We start from the raw sequence: 22102 nt of genomic DNA, 5'->3' as shown, positions 1-22102 counted from the left end.
TGTGACAATGTTAGGTTTTCCTGCTAGTGTTAAAAGATACAGGAAGTTAAATGATACTAGAAACTTAAGCTGTAATAAAAGAGAAATGGATGTCTCTTAATAGCACCAAAGGAGTTCCTCTCATAATTCTCACAGTGCAGTCCCAGTTTTGCTGCTCTGAGTTCTAGAACCAAGATGCTTGCTCCTGCAAAAATTTTTTCCAATATACTAACTGCAGCTCAAAGACCCTATGTAAGAAGTTTTGAGATTACATTCCTAACTTAAGCTCACTTAAGCAAGGAAAAGCAACATGAAGTCTTGTTGAAGAAAAACTTCACAGCAACTCCTTTGTACTGCTTCTTACTTCTACAATATGGAGCTCTTAAGTGCTTTCCTGTAGACCTCCCTTCCACTGCTCCCTTACCATTCCCACGTTCAAGTGAATTCAGACTCACTCCTCTGTCCCTCTCCTAAACGGGGTAGCTTCTCATCTTAGCATACACATCACTCAGTTAATAATTTTAATAGTTTTGATAGCATTATTTGAGTTCTGTAAACTCCAGACCAGCAGAATTCTAAGACATCTAGCACCTCTGCTGATCTTTCCAGGAGTTGCAGAGCTAGAAGAGTTAATCAAAAGCACCTTTACAACACCTAAGAACAACCATAGCTGCATCAGAACCAGATGCAGTTTAATAAAGGCTGAAACAGTTTCATTACAGTGATTGTTTCACAATTTTTTTTTAGTAGCTTTCCTAAAACAAATTTTTTTAAAAGTTTCTACAATTGCTTTCATATCCATCAGATTTCTAAAGCTTTTTTTTAAGAGTATAAACATACTTCTAGAACTACATTACGGCATAAGACCAAGATACAATACTTTATAAAAACAGAACTGTGATTGGATGTGCTCTGACATTCTGCTTCTCAAGGAGCTTCACTATACAGTGCATCCACAACATCCATCATACATGATCATTAGCCACTAAGGTTTCTCAGTGACAACCTGCATTTGATACCCCAAATTTCATGGTTCTTTTTACTGCCAACAGTTGGCCTTGCAATAGTTGTAAAATGTGAACAATTGATCTTCATGTCAGGAAGAGTCTCCTTGAGGAGCTGTAGGGAGCTATCAGTCACTATTCCAAATACCTGAAGAGTCTTTAATGTTGGAATTTCACCAAGTTCTCTAGAAAGAGAGCAGTGAGAAGTTAATCATTAACCTGAAAGCATTTTTTGCGTCTATACCCGAACTAGATAAATGTGCTTCTACTGAATTTTTTAGGCTAAAGGCTACAAACAATTTTGTACTTGACATACTCTTTCAGACGCAGAACAGGATAGAGCTGGATAGCTGTAATAAAGAAAGGCAGAAAGAAATGTCCTCAAGCAAGTAACTCTAAGCTGTGTTTCAGTGCCAACCAATAACTGACGCAGGTGCACAGAAAGGAAAGGAATATACAGATTCTGACACTAGTCAGCAAGTACTATCCACTCCATTAACTTTTCCGAAGGCAAATTATCCATTGCTGCATAATTAAAAGCTTAATGCTGACACTGATACTGTCACTGACAAGACTGGAACCTCACGGTAATAATAATGCCTTTAAAAGGAGACATGAGGCACATTCTGAGCAGCAAGTTCCACAAGTACAGACTGATACCATGGAAACATTATCTCAGACACCTTTGGTTCCAGTCTGTATTCTCAAAGGTACAGAATCTAGTTATCACATTCTTCTACTCCTAGTTTGTACCAGTAAGTTTTTCAAAACTTGCAGTTCTTAAGCCTAAAATAAAGCATGTTTAAAATTATTTATCCTCTCTGAATTAGAAAAACCAAAGCTATTTAGGGATTACTTACACTAAGGCAGCAGGTGATATTTGATAGCATCGGCTAAGACACAGATGTTGCAGAAAGATGAGTTGATGAAAATATTGGAAGCACTCCGGCTTCAACATCACGCTGTCGCTGTATGAGAGCATATTGATTAGAAGTTGTCCTTTAAGTATGAAACAGAAGCAAATTTGATATCTCTGAAATTCAAGCTGAGAAGTGTAATAAGCATCAACTTGTTTTTCTACCATTAGAGTACTTCTTGCTCGATACAGAAGTAACCCATTTCTAATGTGTGTGTCAGATTTTGATTTTCACTGAAGGGCAAATGAAGCAGAAATTCTCTGCAGGTAGATTTTCTGCAGCAGAAGTCATGCCACGAAAAAGCAGTTACTTTACAGACTGAAATTTTAAAGACTGTAACTGACTAGGTCAAAATCCAATTTTATTTTTTTTTAAATAAAAACAAAACAGTTCTGTCGCCACACAGTAAGAAAGCTGGAATAAACTCTCACTAGGGTACTATAAGCTCCTAAGCTTTGCATGTCTAAATGCATCCTTCTATTTTACCTGATGATTACTATCATTTTATTAGTTAACAAATCCTTTATGTACATACTATTTACACTGAGGTAAAAAATTTTTAAGTTACTTACTCCAGATTAAGTCACAACAGATAGTAAATTTTTCTAAGTTTAACCTAGAAAGCAATTCTTGGTTGTGAAATCCTATTCAACTATTAATTATTGCTATATGGTTACTGCAGAGCAGTATCGTTACCAATCCCCTGTAGCGTAAGGACTTAAGGACTACCTGCACAGGAGTTCTTACCTTAGATCTAAGTGGACAAGGAAAGGACATCTTTCCACCAGTGTTTTAACATCTGAAAAGAGGTCACAATCAGCCCATCTCAGTTATACAGACATACATGCTTTCATATATGCAACTGTTAGGAAGTGAATAGTTAATGTTGATTGTTGAGATTGTTCGCCTTCCAAATTACCTGGTATCTGTAGGATATCACATTGGGGTAGAACTTTAGTAGTTATTATGTCTATTCTTTTTTTGGATGACATTTGCAGCAGCCTCAACAGAAGAAGCCTTATCTTAAGGCTCCAAAAATTAAGCTCCCTCCCATACTATCTGAAAGGCTGATTCGCAGTTGAATATGAGATTCACTCAGTCTATCCTGCTTGCAAGACTTAGTTCAGAAGTGCAAGCTGTACCTTTCAAGTGAAGATGAAATGAGTTCTACCTATTCAGAATGAGTTCTACCTAAATTCAGAAGACAAATTATCTCATTCCTCGTGGCTAAGCTGAAAATATTAGTAGGATTCTCTGACAATGCAAACATAAAGCTATACAGAGCATAAAATCAGTCTTAGCACACAGTATCTCTAATACTTATAGTGGACACCACTCAGAATAAAATATAAAGCCTGTGTTTTATTTCTCAGTGGGATAAAGATTTGCCAAGCTGTTATTTACCTGATATTTGTAGGTTCTGTCTGTATCCACTTAAGTTTAGTTGGGTTACTTTTGAAGTAATGTGATTGACTGCTGTTTTGACATGAGTGGCTGTGAAGTCACACCAGGACAAGTTCAGCTCTTCCAACCTACACACACACAAAGAAAGATCTGTTTGGAAGAATAATTGAAATAGAAGTTTTTGCCCTAGAAGTATCAACTGTATTAGATATATATAAGAACTCAAACTGTGGTACATCTTCTAAAGTTCCTGTATTAATTAATACAAATTTCTCTATGACAATAATTAAGCACTGGAGCAGGTTTCCTAGATAGGCTGTCAGATATCTGTCTGTGGAGGTTTCAAGACCCAACCAGACAAAGTCCCGACCAGTGCTGAATTTGGAACATGCTGTGGGCAAAGGGTCAAGGCAACTTCCCAAGATCACTTTCAACCAAAATGATTCACGATCATTGTAGGAAGTTGAACTGTCAAGGGGAGACACTTCTTTTCATCTTGCATTTGGTTGGTGATGTGAATCTGTTCCCATGACCAGATCTTCACACTGAAAGGTAAAAAAACAAACCTACTGCTATCACTTATTAGCATTGGTCAGGTGCTCCATTTTACTTTATTATCATAAAACGCTTTATAGTTTTATATATGCACTGGTCAGGTTGTGACCTTACCTCAACTACATGCTCAACTGCCAGTAGCCTATCACCAGTCATAGTATTGTTTTATGTGTGGCTGCTGGAGACATAACCAGAGGACAAAGGCACAGTAAACAGCCTGACAAGAGCCTTTAGCTGTCAATCATTATGTAAATTTAAAAAATAAACAGTTTTTTAAGCAGATGGCAGACCTGATCTTTATGCATTGTGCATTGTACAGACTGCCTTTCTCTAAGAAGCTCAGCATCCAAGTAATCAGACCAAGCAGCAGAAAGAATTAACTACCCAAGAGCACCAGAACAAGATTAAAGTTTTGTCTGTCCACTGGTCTACTGCAGTTTGATTAAAAATATTATTTTGCAGAACGAAATTAAGTATATTGTCCAACATCTCACAGGAATTCAGCTAAGAGATCAGGGTGTATATCCTAGATCTACTGAAGCTCAATTCAGCGACTTCTGACAGCAGATGGTTTAATCACTGGACCTGTCAATCTGAACACAGTGCTTCATAAACTGAAGGACTGTTCTATCATGGATGGAAGGGTATAACGTTTTCTGCCATTCATTCTGTTCTCTGACTGCATAGTGAACTCTTGTACTCCACATTCAGATGGAATCTTTCTCAGACTTTCACACTTCGTGAGAATCACATATTGCTTTCATTAAGAAAATCAAATGTACAAGATTATTAAATGGATGTAGATGTGTTTTTACCAACCAGGACTTCCTTTAAGGATGATTTAAAAAACTCACAAATAATTACTGAAGTACTTCTTTGCTATTAAAGAAGAAAATAGCTTGATGGAAAGAAATTATATAATTATTCACATAATAATCAACAGTTATGCATTTGAGAACACAAACACGCTCATAAGAAACATATTAACAGACAAATACAATTGGAATGCCTATCAAAAAATAAAAAGGACAATTCCTCTCTGGAGTAACAGTAAGTAGAAATAGCAAAAACTATTTTTGTCTTACATAGAACATCTGCTTAACATCAGCTCCAAGGCTTCTGCAGAAAACCCTGAGCACCCACAGAGATTTAGTCGTATCAGATTGGGATTCTTAGCAATGCTCCTGCAGAAGAGAAAAAAAAGAAATCTGATAAAATGTTGGAACATTGCTTTCATTGCTAAGATACATGATAATGTTTAAAAGTGAAGATTCCAGACATAGAATTATTTGTTAAACGTGCAGCACTGCATCTTTAGTAAACTGACCAACTTAAAGAGCCACTAAGGATCTCAACTTTTTTCTGCAACACCGCAAACCTGATGAAGGACAGTTGTCTATTTACATGATGTTCTGGACATGCTTGCATATTTATAAGACAAGCTGGACAGAAAATAATTCCTTTTCACATTCTCCTGTTACATCTCATTAAACAAACACCATGACCTATTCAAGATCATTGTACCTCTACAAAAGACTAAGCAATCTCACTACGGCACTTACTAGTGAAGCATTGGAACAGGTTGCCCAGAGAGATGGTGGATGCCCCGACCTTCCAGACATAGGAGGTCAGGCTGAACAGGGCTCTGAGCACACTGGTCTAGCTGTGGATCTCCCAGTTCACTGCAGGGCAGTTGAACTAGATGACCTCTAAAGGTCCCTTCCAACTCAAATGATTATATGATTCAATCATCTCATTTTGGAAGTCACTTCTCTGCAAGGCAGAGGTTAGTTAAGAAAAAAAAAAAGACCACATTTCCAAACAGCATTCCCCTGAATGCATTTGTTTGTGAGACTAGAGCAGCCATGCAGTTGGTAAAGCCTAGAAAAACACTTACACTCTCTATATTTGTACACAGAGAATCACAGAATCATAGAATTAGCTAGGTTGGAAAAGACCTACAAGATCATCCAGTCCAACCATCCACCTACCACCAACAACACCACTAAACCATGCCTCCCAATGCTATATCTAAATGTTTCTTGAACATCTCCAGGGACGGTGACTCCACCACCTCCCTGGGCAGCCCGCTCCAGCGCCTGACCACTCTTTCAGAAAAGTAGTATTTCCTAACGTCCAGCCTAAATCTCCCCTGGCGCAACTTGAAGCCATTCCCCCTCGTCCTGTCACTAGCTACAAGAGAGAAGAGGCTGACCCCCAGGTCACTACAACCTCCCTTCAGGTAGTTATAGAGAGTGATGAGGTCTCCCCTGAGCCTCCTCTTCTCCAGACTGAACAATCCCAGCTCCCTCAGCCACTCCTCGTAAGGCCTACACAGGGCAATTAAGTTCACAGGGCAATTAAAAATTAAGTACACAGGGCAATTAAGTTCAAAACTGTTGCCTTATTTGTACACAATTTTCAGATGTTTTTCATTTGGCATCACAAGCCAAATACTGGTTTATTTGCAATCTTTTTTCCTGGTATGAGAAAAGCATCAGGAAGCTCAAGAGCAGAAAGCAGGTCACCCAGAGCACTGGCCATCTAACCTGGTTCCTAGCACCTCCATAATCATCAGATGTTACTGAACTGGAGGCTGATGGCGCACCCATTAGTGTTCTTCCTGTTCAACAAAACAGTTCATATGCTTGATAGAGTCTAATTTTTTGGATACATTTTTTCAGTGAATGTCAACAAAGAAACGAGAAATGGTGCAGAAGCACACAGAGCACCTGGTAGAAGAGTTGCTGGAACTCCTTAAAATACGAAAGAATATGTATGCTAAACATAAAGATGTCCTGGGAGCACAGAAATTGGAAAAATAAAACTAGCTCTGTCTGCAGCTTATGTGCAGGAACAGCGAAGTGACACAACCCCTACAGAGATGAGCAGTTTATCTAGTTTCCAAGTACTCTAAGAAATTCCAGAAAAAAAAATTAAAAAAAATCAAATAACTCTTCCAGAGCAGTGTTTCTTCCCCACCTGGTCTCTTGGACAGATATGAAAGAGGCAGCTCATCTAACCTGCCAGCTAACTCTATTAAGTGCCTAGAACTGGCCATTTCAAACTACTCCCACAAGGGACAACTCCAACTGCATTCTGTCTCTAGCCTGCACAAAAGAACAGCACTAAACAGAAGTTATTTACAGAATATTCCCAAACATCTCACTCACTTGATGATATCATCAGAAAGCACTAGTCCCTCCAAGCTGAGGTTCTCCAGTCTCTCACAACGACAAAGAATACTATGGAGATCTGCAACAGACACTGTGCAATTTGACAAATCCATATGTTGAACTCTGAGAGGTCTAAGAGATAAGGAAAGCACGGTTAATAGAACTGCATCAAAAAGCAACTCTACAAATTCCACACACCACAAATATATCCAATACTGTACAAGTATGCAAGGCTTACAGAGAGGAGTTGTATTTGTGAACTTCAGCTGCACACTGTGCGTATTATTAAGCTTGCTGGCCATACTGATAACCTACCAGCCAGAACTGCACAACTTTTATCTTTCAGGTACTTAACAGGATTCATCACAACAGCTGCAAGTCTACCCTGTTGGAGTTACACAGGTTTTTTAAAGTTCACATATAAAAATGCTGTCAAGGCTGACAGTTCTTGGTTCTACAAGAAATAACTTGCAAGAGCATGATGGTACTAGAAGTGTACCTCCAAATATCACATTAGCTTGTTTCTTAATAACTGACTGATGAATACAGAACTTATTTCAACGCATGCCTAACCACTGATCAGCTATTCCACAATCCACAGAGAAGACAAACACTACTACAGGTGAAGATGTTAAAAAAAAAATAGAGAAACACTGAAGATTTGAGACAGTTTCAGGACCCAGTACACAGTGAAAGCCTTACTTCATGGTTTTAAACAGCGGATTCCCAATACAAGATCTTGGGCAGCGGAACACAGTTACACCTGCAGGTAGCAATTGTCCAATAACTCCTGGCAGCAGACTTCTACAAGTCAGATCAAGAGTCTGCCAGAGAGATTCATCAAACCTAAGGAGCACAATTTTACTCGTTAGCAAGGAAAGGTCATATCTATGTACAGAACCATAGAAACTTTTCAGACTCACTAAAGATTGAGAGGAAGAAAAGCCACTTAATACAATTTAATAATGCTAAAATAGTTGAGTCATCTTTTGAGATTATATATACTTACAACTCACACACACAATAGATTGAATTACACTTGAACATGCAAGTTGAAAACCAAATCATTTATCAATCTATGGAAGCAAAGTTCTTCTTAGCATAAGTGATGAGAAGTAACACTTACGACAGACGATGCCACCTCTTGCAAATCATGGAAACTTTCAACAAGTCGTTTAGGGGCAAATATGCAAAGATTGCCAATAGCAGTTCATCTGGAAGTTCATCCCAAGAAACACCTTCAGGGAAAGAGTGAACATGTTCTAGTTAAAGCTGGCTCATTTTTGCCTGCCGATGCCTTTTTCAGTTTGGTTGCCAGAAGCACCACTACTCTCTGTCCCTGGACTGTATACACTACTCTTTCATCTCTTCATTTTAAGAAGTATACTTCAGGAAATGAGAGCATCTTAGCATTTCCTTTGTATTCTAAGGCTTGTACACTTCCCCAAATGCAGGAAGGGAAAGACATGTCTAAAAGGACACCTCAGGACTTCTTGTCTCTTTTCTCCCCTGCTGAAATACCCATCCTTGCCACATACCTTACACTTCCAGAAGCGGCCCAAGGGGAGGTATACATCTGTACAGTACACAGAGAAAAGTGGGTACTGAAAACCGCTCTTCAAAACATCCCCCAGGAACTGTTTAAGGATGTGTGCAACCCCAAATTCTCACAGATACACACCTACACAGTGCTGCTGTCTGCCTATGAAAAAATTCTAGATGTTGGAGCTCAAGAACAGCTGCCTATGACCCTGAGCTCATTCATTTAAAAGCAAAAGTGTCTGAGGGTATTCCTACCCCTCTGACGACAGAATTCTTCCCCTGCCAGCCCTCTTCCAGCCCAGAGCCTCTGCTGCACCTTTCCTGCAGCTTTCCAATAGGGACCCTTTGCACCCATTACAGTCCAAACCCCAGTGGGAGCGGAGTCACTGCCCCCTGGCACCCTTCAAGTGAGAGATGCACATCTGGATTCCCATGGTCTGCAGGACTGAGTCTCTCAGTTCTAAGATTTCTATATAAAAAAAAATCAAGTCCCTGGGTTTCAAAATTATGTTGGGGACTGCTGCAGCAATAGTTCGTATTCATTTAGCAGGGCAAGCAAAGGCAGAGCCGCCTGCCAGTACCTGGCTCTGCCTCTCGGAGCAGCCGAGGCCTGCGCACGATGACGAACTCCTTCTCCTTCACCTTCGGCCGTTTGTGGGGCGTGCAGGCCGGCAGCAGCGGCTCCTGCGGGGTGTTCTCGTTGCCCAGCCTGTCCTTCCTCAGCACCGACACCCCCATGCCCGACAGGAACTCGGAAGTCTTGCTGGAGTCCCAATCCCAGCTGAAGCTAGTGGAGACGTTGCTGCCGGAGGAGGGGATCTCCTGGAGGTGTTTTCTGCAGGGATTGAGGGATTCTGAGATTGAGGCAAACCCGCGTTCTTGAGGCCACCGCCACGTCCTCGAGGCCACCGCCACGTTCCCTGAAGGCCGACACGGAGCACAGAAAGGCGGCAGAGTGCCCCCTGGCAGAGAGCAGGTCTCGCTAACAACCCGAATCCCCACACACGGCAACAATCCCCACTAAAGAAGTTTAGTTTTTCTCCCAGTCCCCCGCTCCCCGGAGGAGCGGGGCGGCCCCTCAGCTCTCCCTCAGCGCCCATCCCGCCTCGTGCGGCCGTTGGGCGCCAGCAGCGCGCGGGCAGAGGGAGGGAGCGCCGCGCGCCTCAGCGACCCACGCGCCCGCGCTGCCCCACGCCATCAGCGCTGAGCGATCCTCACAGAACCACGCGCGCTCCCTCCCGCTGCTCCCGTACCCGCCAAGCCCCGCGCATTCCCCCCCCCATCCCTCATCCCCGTCGATTCCCAGCCTCCTCGTGAGGACTGCTACGCCACGCGGCGCCCGTACCTGAGCATGGCGGCAGATGCCTCGGCGGGAGACCCCGGCCCCGCGCAGTGCCCGCCGAGCCGCGCGCCTGCCAGCCCCGCCAGCCCCGCGCCGTCCCGCCGCGCACCCGCCAGCCCCGGCCGACCGGAAGGCGCTCGGCGCTCGCCGAGGGCGCTGCCGGGAGTTGTAGTTCGCCGCGACGCACCCTGCGCCCGCCTCTCGGGTGGAGGCGGTGACGACGCCGAGCGGTTGGCGAAGGGGGAATGTCGACGGTGCCGGGCCCCGCGGCACGGAAGTAACCGAGCAGCGCTGTGTGCCCGGCGATTTAAGGCCTCGCGTGGGGGGGGGGGGGGAGAGCGGCGGCAGCGAGCATGGAGGACGGCCGTGCCCCGCGGGGGAGCGCCTGCTGAGCGCGGTGAGGGGCGGCGCGGGACGCGGCCGCAGCGCCGAGTCACGGCCGGGGGGGGGCACGGCGGGCAGTGCGGACGGCCTGGGCCTGCCCCTGGTTCCAGTCCCTGGGCTGCGGGCGGCTAGCGAGGCCTGGGCGCAGTGGGATGCTGAGGAAGCGGGGGATCTGACGCTCGTTTTTCGGTTTTTAGCTCATTTTTCGGTCGTTTTATCTTTTCCCGAGGACGCCGGGCAGTGCGTTGTAGCGCGCACCTCGCTGCCCCCGCAACGAGCCCCGCGGCCCCGGCACGCGCGCCGGGCTGTCCCAGCTTGGCCCTTGGTGTTTCGGCACTGCATGGAACCAGCCCCGTACCTGCGGCTCTGCGCTTAGCTGCCCGCTCCTCAAAGCCGCCCTTTGTGCACAGGGCCGTGCCCGCGGCAGCGCGACGCGTGGCAAATGGGGCCCGGCCGGGCGCAGCCGCGCTGCTACCGGAGGGATAAATAAGGCTTAATTATCATTTCAGTTTTAATTTTCCGAACAGTCTGCCTGTCTTACTGCAGCGTTATGGCTGTAACCACATGAAGACCTCCTCAGTGACACCTGTTCGGTGTGAGCCTCCCCCAGGCAGCCCACAGGGCAATTTCTGTTCTGCGTTCATCCTGCAGCTGCACGGCTTTCATGTCGTACATCTTAGTGCCTCCACGCAGGGTGTTCTCTCCGATATGCTATTTCCAGGGTATTATTTGCAAGGATTGAATGTTTAGTCAGTTTTAAATCTTGTTTACGTACGTGATCATAGAATAATAGAGTGGCAGGGGTTGGAAGGGATGTTAAAACCCACCCCATTCTAACCCCCCTGGGTTGCCCCTACCAGCTCAGGCTGCCCAGGGCCCCATCCAGCTCGGCCTTGAGTGCCTCCAGGGATAGTGCACCACAGCTCTCTGGGCAGCCTGTGCCAATGCCTCACCGCACTCTGAGCAAGGAATTTCCTCCTAACATCTAACCCAGATCTCCCCTCTTTTATTATATAGCCATTTCCCCTTGTCCTGTCATTATCAGACCATGTGAAAAGTTGGTCCCCCTCTTGTAAGCTCTCTTCATGGAGAGGAACAGGCTCTGCAAGGCAGGGGTTACGACACCAAGCTTGATAGAGTTCACGAAGCATTGGGATGGCACTCTCAGACATATGGTCTGGTTTTTGGGTGGTTGTGTGTGTAGCCAGGGGTTGGCCTCAGTGATCCTCATGGATCCTTTCTAACTGGGGATATTCTGTGGTTCTGTGCATTTCAAGATAATTGAAATTGCAGGTACTAATAAAATACTAGTCGGTGTGTCATTTGATCATTGTTTCTTAGAAGAACAAAGCTATGCGGATTGAGTTTTGTTGGTTCATTTCAGAGGTTATTTCTTCTAAATGGTGCGGTGGGGTAGCTGTGCCAGTTGACTCTCACGGGCAGCTGAAGGCCAGTTTCTGTAAGTAGTTTTGTCTGTGCTAAGATTAAGAAGCTCTTCATCTGTCATCTGCTTATCTGTTCCTTGTGCTGCAAGGGTCAATGTGTGCTATGGAACTTGGGAGGAAACAAAGAAAGAAAAACAACAGACTGAGCAGAGCTGAGTATGAAAGTGTCAGAAGGGATTGTTTTTCAGCATGGCATCTCCTCTTCTTCTCTTCCTTTTAGTATTTCTAGAATGTGAGATCAGTCCACTTTAAAGATGAAAGTATCTAAAGCTTAGCGTGCAGCACTTCTATCAGTGCAGAAGATTTAAGCATTTGTTTGAGATTCTTACCAGCATGGTTTTGCAGAGTAGGGCAGGCTACAGAGCCCTGTCACAGGTGTCATGGCAGACTGTTTTTCTTTTGCCGAATGTGCTGGAACACACTCGGTGGGAGCCGGGAGTTGGCTGTTCAACAGAAGGGCAGGAGTTCATCGTGGAACTCGCCATTGATAGTGTGCTGGAGGTGGCAGCTTTCTTCTTACACATGCTCCAGAGCTGTGGATTCAGCTTGAGGCGGGAAGTGCTGCTGCACAGATGTTTTTTTCAGTATGCTTTGGCTGTCTTCGATGTTGTCCATTACTGCATCTCTTTCACACTTCGTTAACTTCCTTGTTGGGCCTTTCTTCACAGATGTGCACTGCTATTTTTCGCCCCGCTTTGGAGTACCTTTGTAATAAAATTGAGTGCTATTTAAAACCTTTAAGAAACGGTAGGGTTGGTTTTGTGCTGTTTCATTTAGTAGCACATAATTTTTGTGCCTGTCTGAGAGAGCAGTTAGTTCATTTGTAATGTAAGTGCCCCTGGGCTTGGTCAGAATCAAGGTTGGCAAGGTAATTTAAGACTTGGTAGGGGAGTCTCCGAGGTAATTAAAGTGTGAGCTGACCCTTTTATGGTTCTTGCTAAGAGTCCTTAGCTGTGCTTGGACCTTGAAGGTTTACTGTCGGAATTTTGAAGCTCCTGTCCTGTATCGTGCTACCCAAATTCTTCCCTTCATATGGTTCAAAACGTACAGTTTTGAAGCCTGTGTCTAAAACAAAACAAGAAAATGCTTAGCCTAAACAAGTGCATGACCTTGGTTTTTTGTTGGTTCAGTTCCACTTCCCCGTCAGTATTCCAGCTTTTGATCTAAATTATATTAAGTTGTAGGTACTTTATCCTCCAGAAGTGGAGTGTGTCAATAGATGCTCTTCCTTTCAGTGAATAAGTTTGTTACTTCTTGTAATTGCTTAACAGAAACATCCAAGCAGAGAGAAATCTTCTGGAGTAGTTCGTTGATCTCAGGAGAAAATTGTCCAAGGGTTCAGCCAACTGATTCTGGGGAGTGCTGATAGTTGAGAAACACGATTGTGGGCAAGCGTCATCTCTTTCTGTGAGCTAACAGCCAGCTTCAGAGGCAAATGCTGTTTCCCACAGGCAAGCATGGCCAACAGTAATATATTCTAAGTCCTGATTCTATTAGCAAGAGTCCCAGATATGGCTGTCCTCCTAAGAAGGTTTTGTTCACTGTAAGAGCTCCTCTCAAGAAACGCGTCTCTCTCTTTTCAGGACTTTTTTTTCCCCCTAGAACTACTTTTTACTGTTTTGTGTCTAACTTTTTTAAACCAAATCTTTGAAAGTGAGTTGAAGCTGTGCTAAGCTCTACTCCCTCTTGATTTTGTTGTGTTCATGTTTGTAATCTTTATGAAATCTCTAGGTAAGAAGTGAGGGCAGCATCTTGCACACAAAAATTTCACACTGATTGCAGCTCTTTAGGTGTGACTGTAGTAAAAAGTTCTATAGGTATGACTCATGGAGGGTATGATGTATAATTTTAATTACATAGCATAAGCTTTGGCAGTGCTGGGCATCCAAAGCTACACATGTCGGATAGCACTGCCGTAATGAAGTTGGTTTTGAGTGAAGAAGAAATGCTGTATTTTTGGTGGAATTTGCTATTATACTATAAATGTGAAAGACTTTGTTTTCTGAGGAAATGAGGATACCACAATAGAATACATAGAATAAGCTATAGAGAAGTAGGTTAGATAACTTGGATTCATGACTTAGAAATTAACTGTCCAAAGTGTAGTACAGGCAGATAGTAGGGGGGTGTTTTGACCTGATAAAATTATCGATTATTTGATAAACTTATTAAAAAACATGCAGAATATAGAAAGTGAATCTATACATCTTTTGTAAGATACAAGTGGGTAACTCAGGCTATTTTAAGAATATGGGATGCTCTGTGTATAACAGCTAACATGAAGTAAATAGGCTACTTTCACTATTAGGAAATTAAATACAAAAGGAGCAAAATGGGGTAAACTGATCTTCAGGGAAAATTCAGAGAATAATTGCTGTATGTGTCCTGAAGGACTTCCTAAAGGAAGTACTGGCATCACAAACTTTGAAATTCTTTACTGGAAATAAAGCAATTTTCAGTGCGTAGTGCTCTCATAACATATTTGTTGCAGCTGTGTACTGAGAGATTAGTAAAAGAAATGGTTTACTTTAACAGAAATTGAGTAAATTGAGGGAAATTTTAGTAACAGCATTTCTTTTAAATCTCTGGAGTTCAATAACAACTGAAAACAATTAAAAGTAGAACAGTGCGGAAGCGATGTTAAAAGGTCTTCCAGTTGAATCAAAACAAATAAAATGGTAATCCTGGTGGAAAAGCAAGTTAGTCTGAGTAGACTAAACATTTTTTTTTAATGTACGAAGTGTTAAAGATCAGAAGCAATTTTACTAACCATATAACGAGTTGGTGACATTTTCTCTAACAGATTGGTGCAGCTCAGTGGTCTTTTGCTTAATAGCATGCCTATGTGAGGGTGAACTTTCTAAGAATTTGTAGTAGTCATGACTGTAACAGCAAGTCATCCCAGAGGAAAGGAAAATATAGCAAGTCTGATAATGAATGGGGACCTGTGCTCTTCTGGAGAGGAGCAGAAGAAAAGTAGGAAGGTGAATTAGCTAGCTAACCCATTGCCTCTTATTGTATGAAATTTTAAAAGAGCTGCATTGCAAGTAGCTTTGCTGTATTTTTGTGCTCTATTAGCTCTTGAGTAGAGAATTAAAATGCATAGTTGGTGAACAGTCCATTAAACAAAAGTTTGTCAGTAACTTTTTGGAAACATTTAACTTTAAACCTTTCCTTTGTTCAAATTACTTGAATTCTTCTAGAAGAAGAATAAAAGAGGGATTTTCTTTCTAAATTTATAGTTATCTTAAAAGTTAGATTTATAGTCATGGACCAAAAATAGTTTCAGTATCTTCTGGACTGTGAAGATGCAGATGAGTTCAAAGCATCTTGCTGAAAATCTTGTTCTTCATTCTTTTTAAATGAAATCAGAAAAGCCTGTTAGCAAGTTTAAAAATGTATATTGAAAATTCTTTTCTGCCTATGAGAGATTTTAATGTAATGAGATGATGTCTTGTCTTACAGTTCTGATCAACTTTCTTGTGTGAGCTGTGCTATGTGTCTGGAGAGAACCGTCAATAATGAGTGGTGCAGCCTTGGGCCTTGAGATTGTATTTGTCTTTTTTCTGGCCTTTTTCCTACTTCATCGATATGGAGACTTCAAGAAACAGCATAGGCTGGTGATCATTGCAACATTACTGGCTTGGTATCTCTGCTTTCTAATTGTGTTTATACTGCCTTTGGATGTCAGTACGGTAAGAAGTTTGTAAAATTTTCCACTCTGTTACATAAAATGAGGTGTCTGTTGTGTTTGCTTCTAAATTCATAATTGCAGAAGACAATATCTTAAACAGCAAATAAAGTTCTCAAATAGTATCTTTTTAAACTTAGTGCATCGCTTTCTTGCATGACAGTTTCTCTATTACAGTTAATTTTGTTGATCTCATAAGACAACAAATCTTTCAAATGTTTTAATTTTTTTTTTAGTTTATAGCAATTTTTTAATCTATTTCAGCAACAGAAAAATTTTCATTTTACTTACTTTTCCTGCATGCAGACTGCATGTTGTTTTGAGTGTTTATTACTTTAGTTTCTCCCAAATTTAATCTCAGAGGGAAGGAAATGTGTTTAAAATGGGACTTGTTTTTAAATACACGTTGTACTTTTTTCCTGATCACTTATAAAAAATTGTCTTTTAGACAATTTATAATCGATGCAAGCTTGCTGTTAACTCCAGCCCTGCAGAAAGTAATGGCTCTTTTGTTACTCTTGCTCCAAGGTAAGTTTTCTTCAATTAGGCTTTTCTTAAAGAAGTATTTCATGGCTTTCTTTTTTTAATGGTAGGGATGTATTGTGTTTTTACAACTAATACCTAAGTATTACCTGTGTGATGTGACATTTGAAGATGTAAGCATACAGGAGGGAAGAGGTGAAGAAAAGCATGCCTGCATCTATTGGTAGGCATTTATTTGTAATAACATTAGTTCTAATTGATTACTTAAATATTCCTATAAATGTTTTTAATTTCATAATAGATTTCTTTTGTTCTGTTGCTAAGGTGATAGAAGTAAGTTTTTTTTAACAACTTTCGTTATCTGTCAGGAAATGCCTTGATGAATTCTTAGTAATTTTAAGGCTTTGGATATGAAAATCTAATTCTGTAAATTAAGAATGTAGAGATTATTAGACTTATCTTATATTCAACGAGCATACGTAAGGGGTTATTATAATTGTACTTATATAATAATTGAAGTTAGGATAGAGTAGTTCAGTTGGATATAGGAATAGTTTAGGTGATCTTCAAAGATGAGTACAACTGCCTCACCACTTCATGGCTAACCAGAAGTTAAAGCATATTGCTGAGGGCATTATCCAAATGCGTCTTCAACACTAACAGGAATGGGGCATTGAACACCTCACTAGAAAACGTGTTCCAGTGTTTGACCACCCTCATGGTAATTAAGTTTTTCCTAATGTCCAGTCCATACCTCCCTGACCAAAAAAAAACAAAAACAAAAAAACCCAGTAATCTGAAACTGCCCACTTGCTCTCTTCTGGCAGGAAGGAAACGGTCAATAAAGCATGGGAAACGTAGAAATACATTGGCTCTTTCTGTGGCTCCTTTGCTTCAGTTGGCTAGTTCAACGTCTTGCAGATATATGCAGTGGAGTTACATTTAAGGTGTCGATTGTGTGCAATGTATTGCCAGATTTGTTCTTCAAAAGTAGAGACTGCCAGGATGTCATTATTTATGGAAGCACTGTAAAATGCTAGACTTAGTAACACAACTTTTTACCTTTCATTTAAGACTGCACAACGTATGTTAATTAAACGTTTTTTGGGTAAATACACAGTTTGAAAACTATTCAGTAGCTCTGTGACTTGCCTGTAATTCTAGAATATGCTGACAGCTGTTGCACAGTATATGACTTTTGTCTATAAAATAGAAATATTAACTTAGTTAGCTAGGTAGTGTTAGTATTAATCAGATCTTGAAATTTTGTTTGAAATCTCTTGTCACATGGAGTGTCATACCATCTTAATTTGATAGTTCTGAAAATATGTAGACGGTACATAAAGAAAGAAACACCTCACAACACAGGTTTAACTAGTTTGTTTCTGGAAAACATCAATTATTTCTCAACAGATACTCCTATTAAACTGGTGGTGTTGCCCCTTGACTCACCATTATTTCATTACTCAGACAAGGGTGGAAAAAAACACCACTAATATCTTGGTGTAGATGAACACAATGCTATTTGTTCTACTCTGTTGAAAAGGTTCCAGTGACTTTTTTTTGTTTGTTCCCTGAAGCAAACACTACCTGTCAGAAAGGTACAACAAAATTAGTTTATGCAGGTGCAACTAAATTCAGCTGTGTTACGGGAGAAACAGCTAATATACTTTCTTACCACTTAATGGTCTTCTTAGTATATCCACGTGGTATGCTCCCTAGATACTTTTGAAAAATCTGCTGTGCAAACTAAAGTTAGATGATTTTCTGTCTACAGAAATATTTTTTCTTTGTATGAATAAAGTGCTTCCTGCGCAAAAAGAAAAATTAAAGCCTTGAATTGCTCATTAAAATGTCTCTTTGAGCAGGTTCTTTCTTTAAAAAGCTGTCTTGTCCAAATGTGTTATTTTTAATGAGTCAAATAGTGAATATACTTCAAATCAGGATCCAGTTTATTCTCTTCTGGTGTGGCTGATGGTTGACTACTTAAAATGTAGCGTGTTATTTCTCTTGTTTTCAAAGTGCTCTCTAGATAGTGGAATTTCTAGAGGGGAAAAAGAATAATTCAACTGTTTTGACCTCACAACTAATAATAAATTTCCTTATGTTGTTACAGCAAGCAGAAATGTTTCAAACCATGGAGTTATATCCCTAATGGAATTATGCCAATTTTTTGGCGTGTTGTATACTGGACATCACAGTTTTTAACGTGGTAAGTTAGGCCAGGGAATATGAAAGAGTTATACGTATGTGATTTATAGTTGTGATGTCATAGCAGTTGCAATATCATCATTCTACAAAGCTATCATATATATTATTTGCTATCAGTGAAATTTCTTGTTGTGGTTTAACCCGGCAGGTGGATAAGCACCCTGCAGTTGTTTGCTCAATGTCCTCACTTCCCAGTGGGATGGGGGAGAGAATCAGGGAAAAAAAATAGAACTTGTGAATTGACATAGAAACTATTTACTAAGATGGAGAAAAGGTAAAGAGAAGAAAAAAGAAAAGAATAATAGTTATGACAATTATATATATGAATATGTATGTATAACCAGCGATGCACAAACAGTTGCTCACCACCCGCCAGCTAATGCCCGGCCAGTCCCCAAGCAGCAGAGGCTATCCAGTGAACTCTCTGCCCTTTTTCAGATTTTTCTTCTGCATGATGTCACATGGTATGAAATATCCCTTTGGCCAGTTTAGGTCAGCTGTCCTGGTTTTGTCCTCTCCCAGTCCCTCAAGCCCCCCAGCCCCCTTGCCAACAGGACAATACAAGAAGCTGAGACACCGAAATTTCCTTGGCTCCATAAAGCACTGCTCAGCAGCATTTGAAATGTTGGTGTGTTATCAACATTGTTCTTCTCCTAAAACCAAAACATAGCATCACACCAGATACTATGAAGAAAAATAACTCTGTCTCAGCTGAAACTAAGATATTTCTCTAAGTACTGTATTAAATTGAGCATACTTTTTTTTGTGCCTCTCTTCAGGTGACAGCCTTATACCTGTAGTTCCCACTTGCACCTGAAACTGACCAACTTACACACAGATTTTTATGGGGAGATTGTCTGAAAAGATTTCATTTTAGACAACATAACGTCAAAATAATTCTATGAATAAGTTGGGTAATTTTTATGTAGTATTGTAAATTATTTGCTTTTATTGAGTTATACAGTATAAAACTATAGATATATCTACTTCAAACAGATTGTGCTTTTGGTTTAGCTAATATATGCTCAGTGGCCAACACATTCTTAAATAGCTACTTCTGTAGCTCAGTCAATAAAATCAAGATTGGTAGTGAGTTTTTTCATCCTAAAGCTAACTGTTGCTTTTATCTGTAACATTTTTTTTTAAAGATTTGCCCTCAGACCAATACATCTAGAATAAAAACATAGCTCATCTCAATGAAGCTTTAAACACCTCTGTCTCAATATGTTGCCACTGATACACTATTATATGTATGTATGTATTTTTTTTTTTTTTGGTTGACTGATCTGTTTTGGTTTTGTTTGCTTTCTTCATAGGATTCTGCTACCTTTCATGCAGTCATATGCTAGGTCAGGAGGGTTCTCCATTACTGGAAAGATTAAAACTGCACTGATTGAGAATGCAATCTATTATGGCACTTATTTGCTGATTTTTGGAGCATTTTTAATATACGTTGCTGTGAACCCAAAGTTCAATTTACAATGGTAAGAATAATATTGTAAGTACTTGCACAAGTTTTTAAAGGAAAGCGTAATAAAAAAAATTGTCCTGTGTAAAAGTCTTCTGTAGATAAAATGGCTCTTTAAAATAAAGAAAAAAAAAGATCCAATTTTTGCAGGACAGATTTCAACTTCTTTTTTATGGAAGGAGTTTGGTTTTTTTGCTATGTTCAGTTTTAGTTTTGATATGTAAGGCAGGGGAATTGTTGTATATCTGCAGTGATTTTATTTTTTCTTATGGAAAATGCGTATATGATGCTAGTGTTGAAACTTTCTCAGTGCTTTCAAAACATCTTTGTCAATAGTTTCTGTGTAGCATTTCTTTTTCCTGTTGATTCATTTATAGCTCATGACGTAATTTAATTAATAGAGTAGTAAACAATGTTGTGTACTACTTAGTTGCTGCCAACTTTTGTGTCTGAATACAAATCTGAGTTCTGAGACTGTTTCTTATGGAGACTCCCAGTGTGGTGTTTTGACCTCACTTTTATTAAGTTTGCTAACTTTATATTATAGTTTCCTAAAGGAGCAACATATTCCTTTGAGGAGGAATATTTTATCTCCCTCCAGAAAGTGCACAACCAAAAGAACCTTTTGCCCTTTCCAGAAATGTGAGGGATGTTAAAATCATGGCAGGTTTAAATCCAGCCAAGTAGTGGATTGGGCCTAGCCAAGAGTTACAGGGTTTGTTTCTGTAAATTTGAAAGCCCTGTTTGTGCACAGGGACTCCAAGGTTGCTTTCATGCAGGTGGAATGAGGGATTATATCTTGTTGACTTTGCTTTTTTGTTTTTGCTGTTTGTTTTCCTTAGGAATCAACTTCAGACTATTGGGATAGCTGCTGCAAACACATGGGGTCTCTTTCTTCTTGTGTTGCTTTTGGGCTATGGTCTGGTGGAAATTCCCCGTTCTCACTGGAATGGGGCTAAGCGGGGTTATCTTCTCATGAAGACCTATTTCAAAGCTGCCAAACTGATGACTGAAAAAGCAGATGCAGAGGAGAATTTAGAGGATATTATGGAGGTAAGTAACTAGCTTATGCTACTAAGTAAGGTCACTGTTAGGCTGTCATGGCTGAATTTCCTCATATTAGGCATTTGTGGTTAGAAAATGCAAGTACTTACTGTGAGGTATCTGTAGTTTAAGAAGACCATCATAGCGTGCCACTTGATGACACTAGATCCTATATAAATGTCTGAAGAGAAGTAGTTCCTCACTAGAAGAATATTTATCTCATGGCAACCTGCTAGTCATTATTTGTTGTTTTTTTTCTTTTATTGACCCTTTGGAGTAATGTTGGTGACTAATGAATAATGATCCAGAATGATGCTTGAAAATGTAGTGTACAAATATTTTACTAGTGTTTTTGCAAATTATTGTGTATGCTTTTGTGGTCATCTTTCAGTATGTTTTGCAGTCATAGAATGGCTTGGGTTCTGGTTCCATCCCCCCGATGTGATCAGGGCTGTCACTCGCTAGATCAGGCTTCCCTGGGCCCCATTCAGTTTGGCCTTGAATGCCTCCAAAGATGGGGCATCCACAGTGTCTCAAGGCAACCTGTTCCTCTGCCTCATTAGCCTCTGGGTAAAGAATTTCTTCCTAACATCTAACCTAAATGTGAAAGCATTCCCCCTTGTCACTATCAGACAAAAAGTTGGTCTCACTCCTGTTTATAAGAGCCCATTAAGAATTGGAAGGCCACAGTGTGGTCTCCCTTGAGTCTTTTCTTCTCCAGGCTGAACAAGCCCAGCCTTTCTTCATAAGAGAGGTACTTCAGCCCCCTGATCTTCTCTGTGGCCTTGTCTGTACCTGTTTCAACAGCTCAACATCTTTCTTGTGCTGGAGTCTCTAGACCTGGACTCAATACTGCAGGTAGGTCCTCACAAGGAAAGAGCAAAGGGGAATGATCACCTCACCCTGCTGGTCACTCCTCTTTAGATGCAGCCCAGGTTACAGTTGACTGTCTGGGCTGCAAGTGTGTACTGCTGGCTTGCATAAAGCTTGTCATCTACCATAACCCCAAGTCCTTTTCCGCAGGGCTGCTCTCAGTGACTTCTCCAAGTTGTACACATCTGGGACTGCCGCAACCCAAGTGCAATACCTTGCACTAGGCCTTGTTGATCTTCATTTTGGTCATGTGGGCCCACTTTTTGAGCTTGTCCAGGTTCCTTTGGATGGCATCCCTTCCTTCTGACATATCAGCTGCACCATTTAGCTTAGTGTCATCTGCAAGCTTACTGAGGGTGCACTTGATCCCACTGTCTGGATTGTTGATAAAGATGTTAAATGGCAGTGGTCCCAAGACAGAGCCCTGGCAGACATCTCTTGCCACTGGCATCCATTTGGACATAGAGCCTTTGTCTGCAGCCATCAAAACAATTCTTTACCCACTGAACAGTCCAACATTCAAATCTACATCTCTCTAACTTAGAGATAAGAATGTGGTGTGGGATGATGTCAAAGGTCTTGCA

The 22102-nt window shown here is 41.1% G+C and overlaps 2 protein-coding genes across 7 annotated transcripts in view; one reads left to right on the top strand and one right to left on the bottom strand.

The window, feature by feature from the left end:
- The window catches only part of SKP2 (S-phase kinase associated protein 2), a 12610-nt gene extending 1050 nt beyond the window's left edge, over nt 1-11560 (bottom strand). The window contains exons 1-10 of one of the 2 annotated variants that reach the window (XM_021380087.1): nt 10662-11560; nt 9159-9412; nt 8162-8273; nt 7738-7881; nt 7033-7167; nt 4945-5043; nt 3305-3432; nt 2648-2699; nt 1844-1951; nt 1-1168 (exon numbers count right to left, since the gene is read on the bottom strand). In XM_021380087.1, coding sequence (XP_021235762.1) covers nt 958-1168; nt 1844-1951; nt 2648-2699; nt 3305-3432; nt 4945-5043; nt 7033-7167; nt 7738-7881; nt 8162-8273; nt 9159-9315 — 1146 coding nt within the window. In that variant the 5' untranslated portion in view covers nt 9316-9412; nt 10662-11560 and the 3' untranslated portion in view covers nt 1-957. Of the gene's footprint in view, nt 1169-1843; nt 1952-2647; nt 2700-3304; nt 3433-4944; nt 5044-7032; nt 7168-7737; nt 7882-8161; nt 8274-9158; nt 9413-9922; nt 10055-10661 lie in introns of those variants that run through there. The other variant, XM_021380086.1, reaches the window with a different exon arrangement.
- LMBRD2 (LMBR1 domain containing 2) overlaps nt 10127-22102 on the top strand; it is a 34531-nt gene continuing 22555 nt past the window's right edge. Inside the window, exons 1-7 of one of the 5 annotated variants that reach the window (XM_021380084.1) lie at nt 10278-10316; nt 11688-11762; nt 15214-15443; nt 15888-15967; nt 18039-18134; nt 19450-19617; nt 20444-20654. In XM_021380084.1, coding sequence (XP_021235759.1) covers nt 15270-15443; nt 15888-15967; nt 18039-18134; nt 19450-19617; nt 20444-20654 — 729 coding nt within the window. In that variant the 5' untranslated portion in view covers nt 10278-10316; nt 11688-11762; nt 15214-15269. The other 4 variants (XM_021380085.1, XM_021380082.1, XM_021380083.1 and 1 more) reach the window with 4 other exon arrangements.

This window comes from Numida meleagris, chromosome Z (assembly GCF_002078875.1).
Source record: "Numida meleagris isolate 19003 breed g44 Domestic line chromosome Z, NumMel1.0, whole genome shotgun sequence".
Taxonomy (NCBI): Eukaryota; Metazoa; Chordata; class Aves; order Galliformes; family Numididae; genus Numida; species Numida meleagris.
Note: the sequence above shows the minus strand (reverse complement) of the source record. Positions and strands in the feature narration are given on the sequence as shown.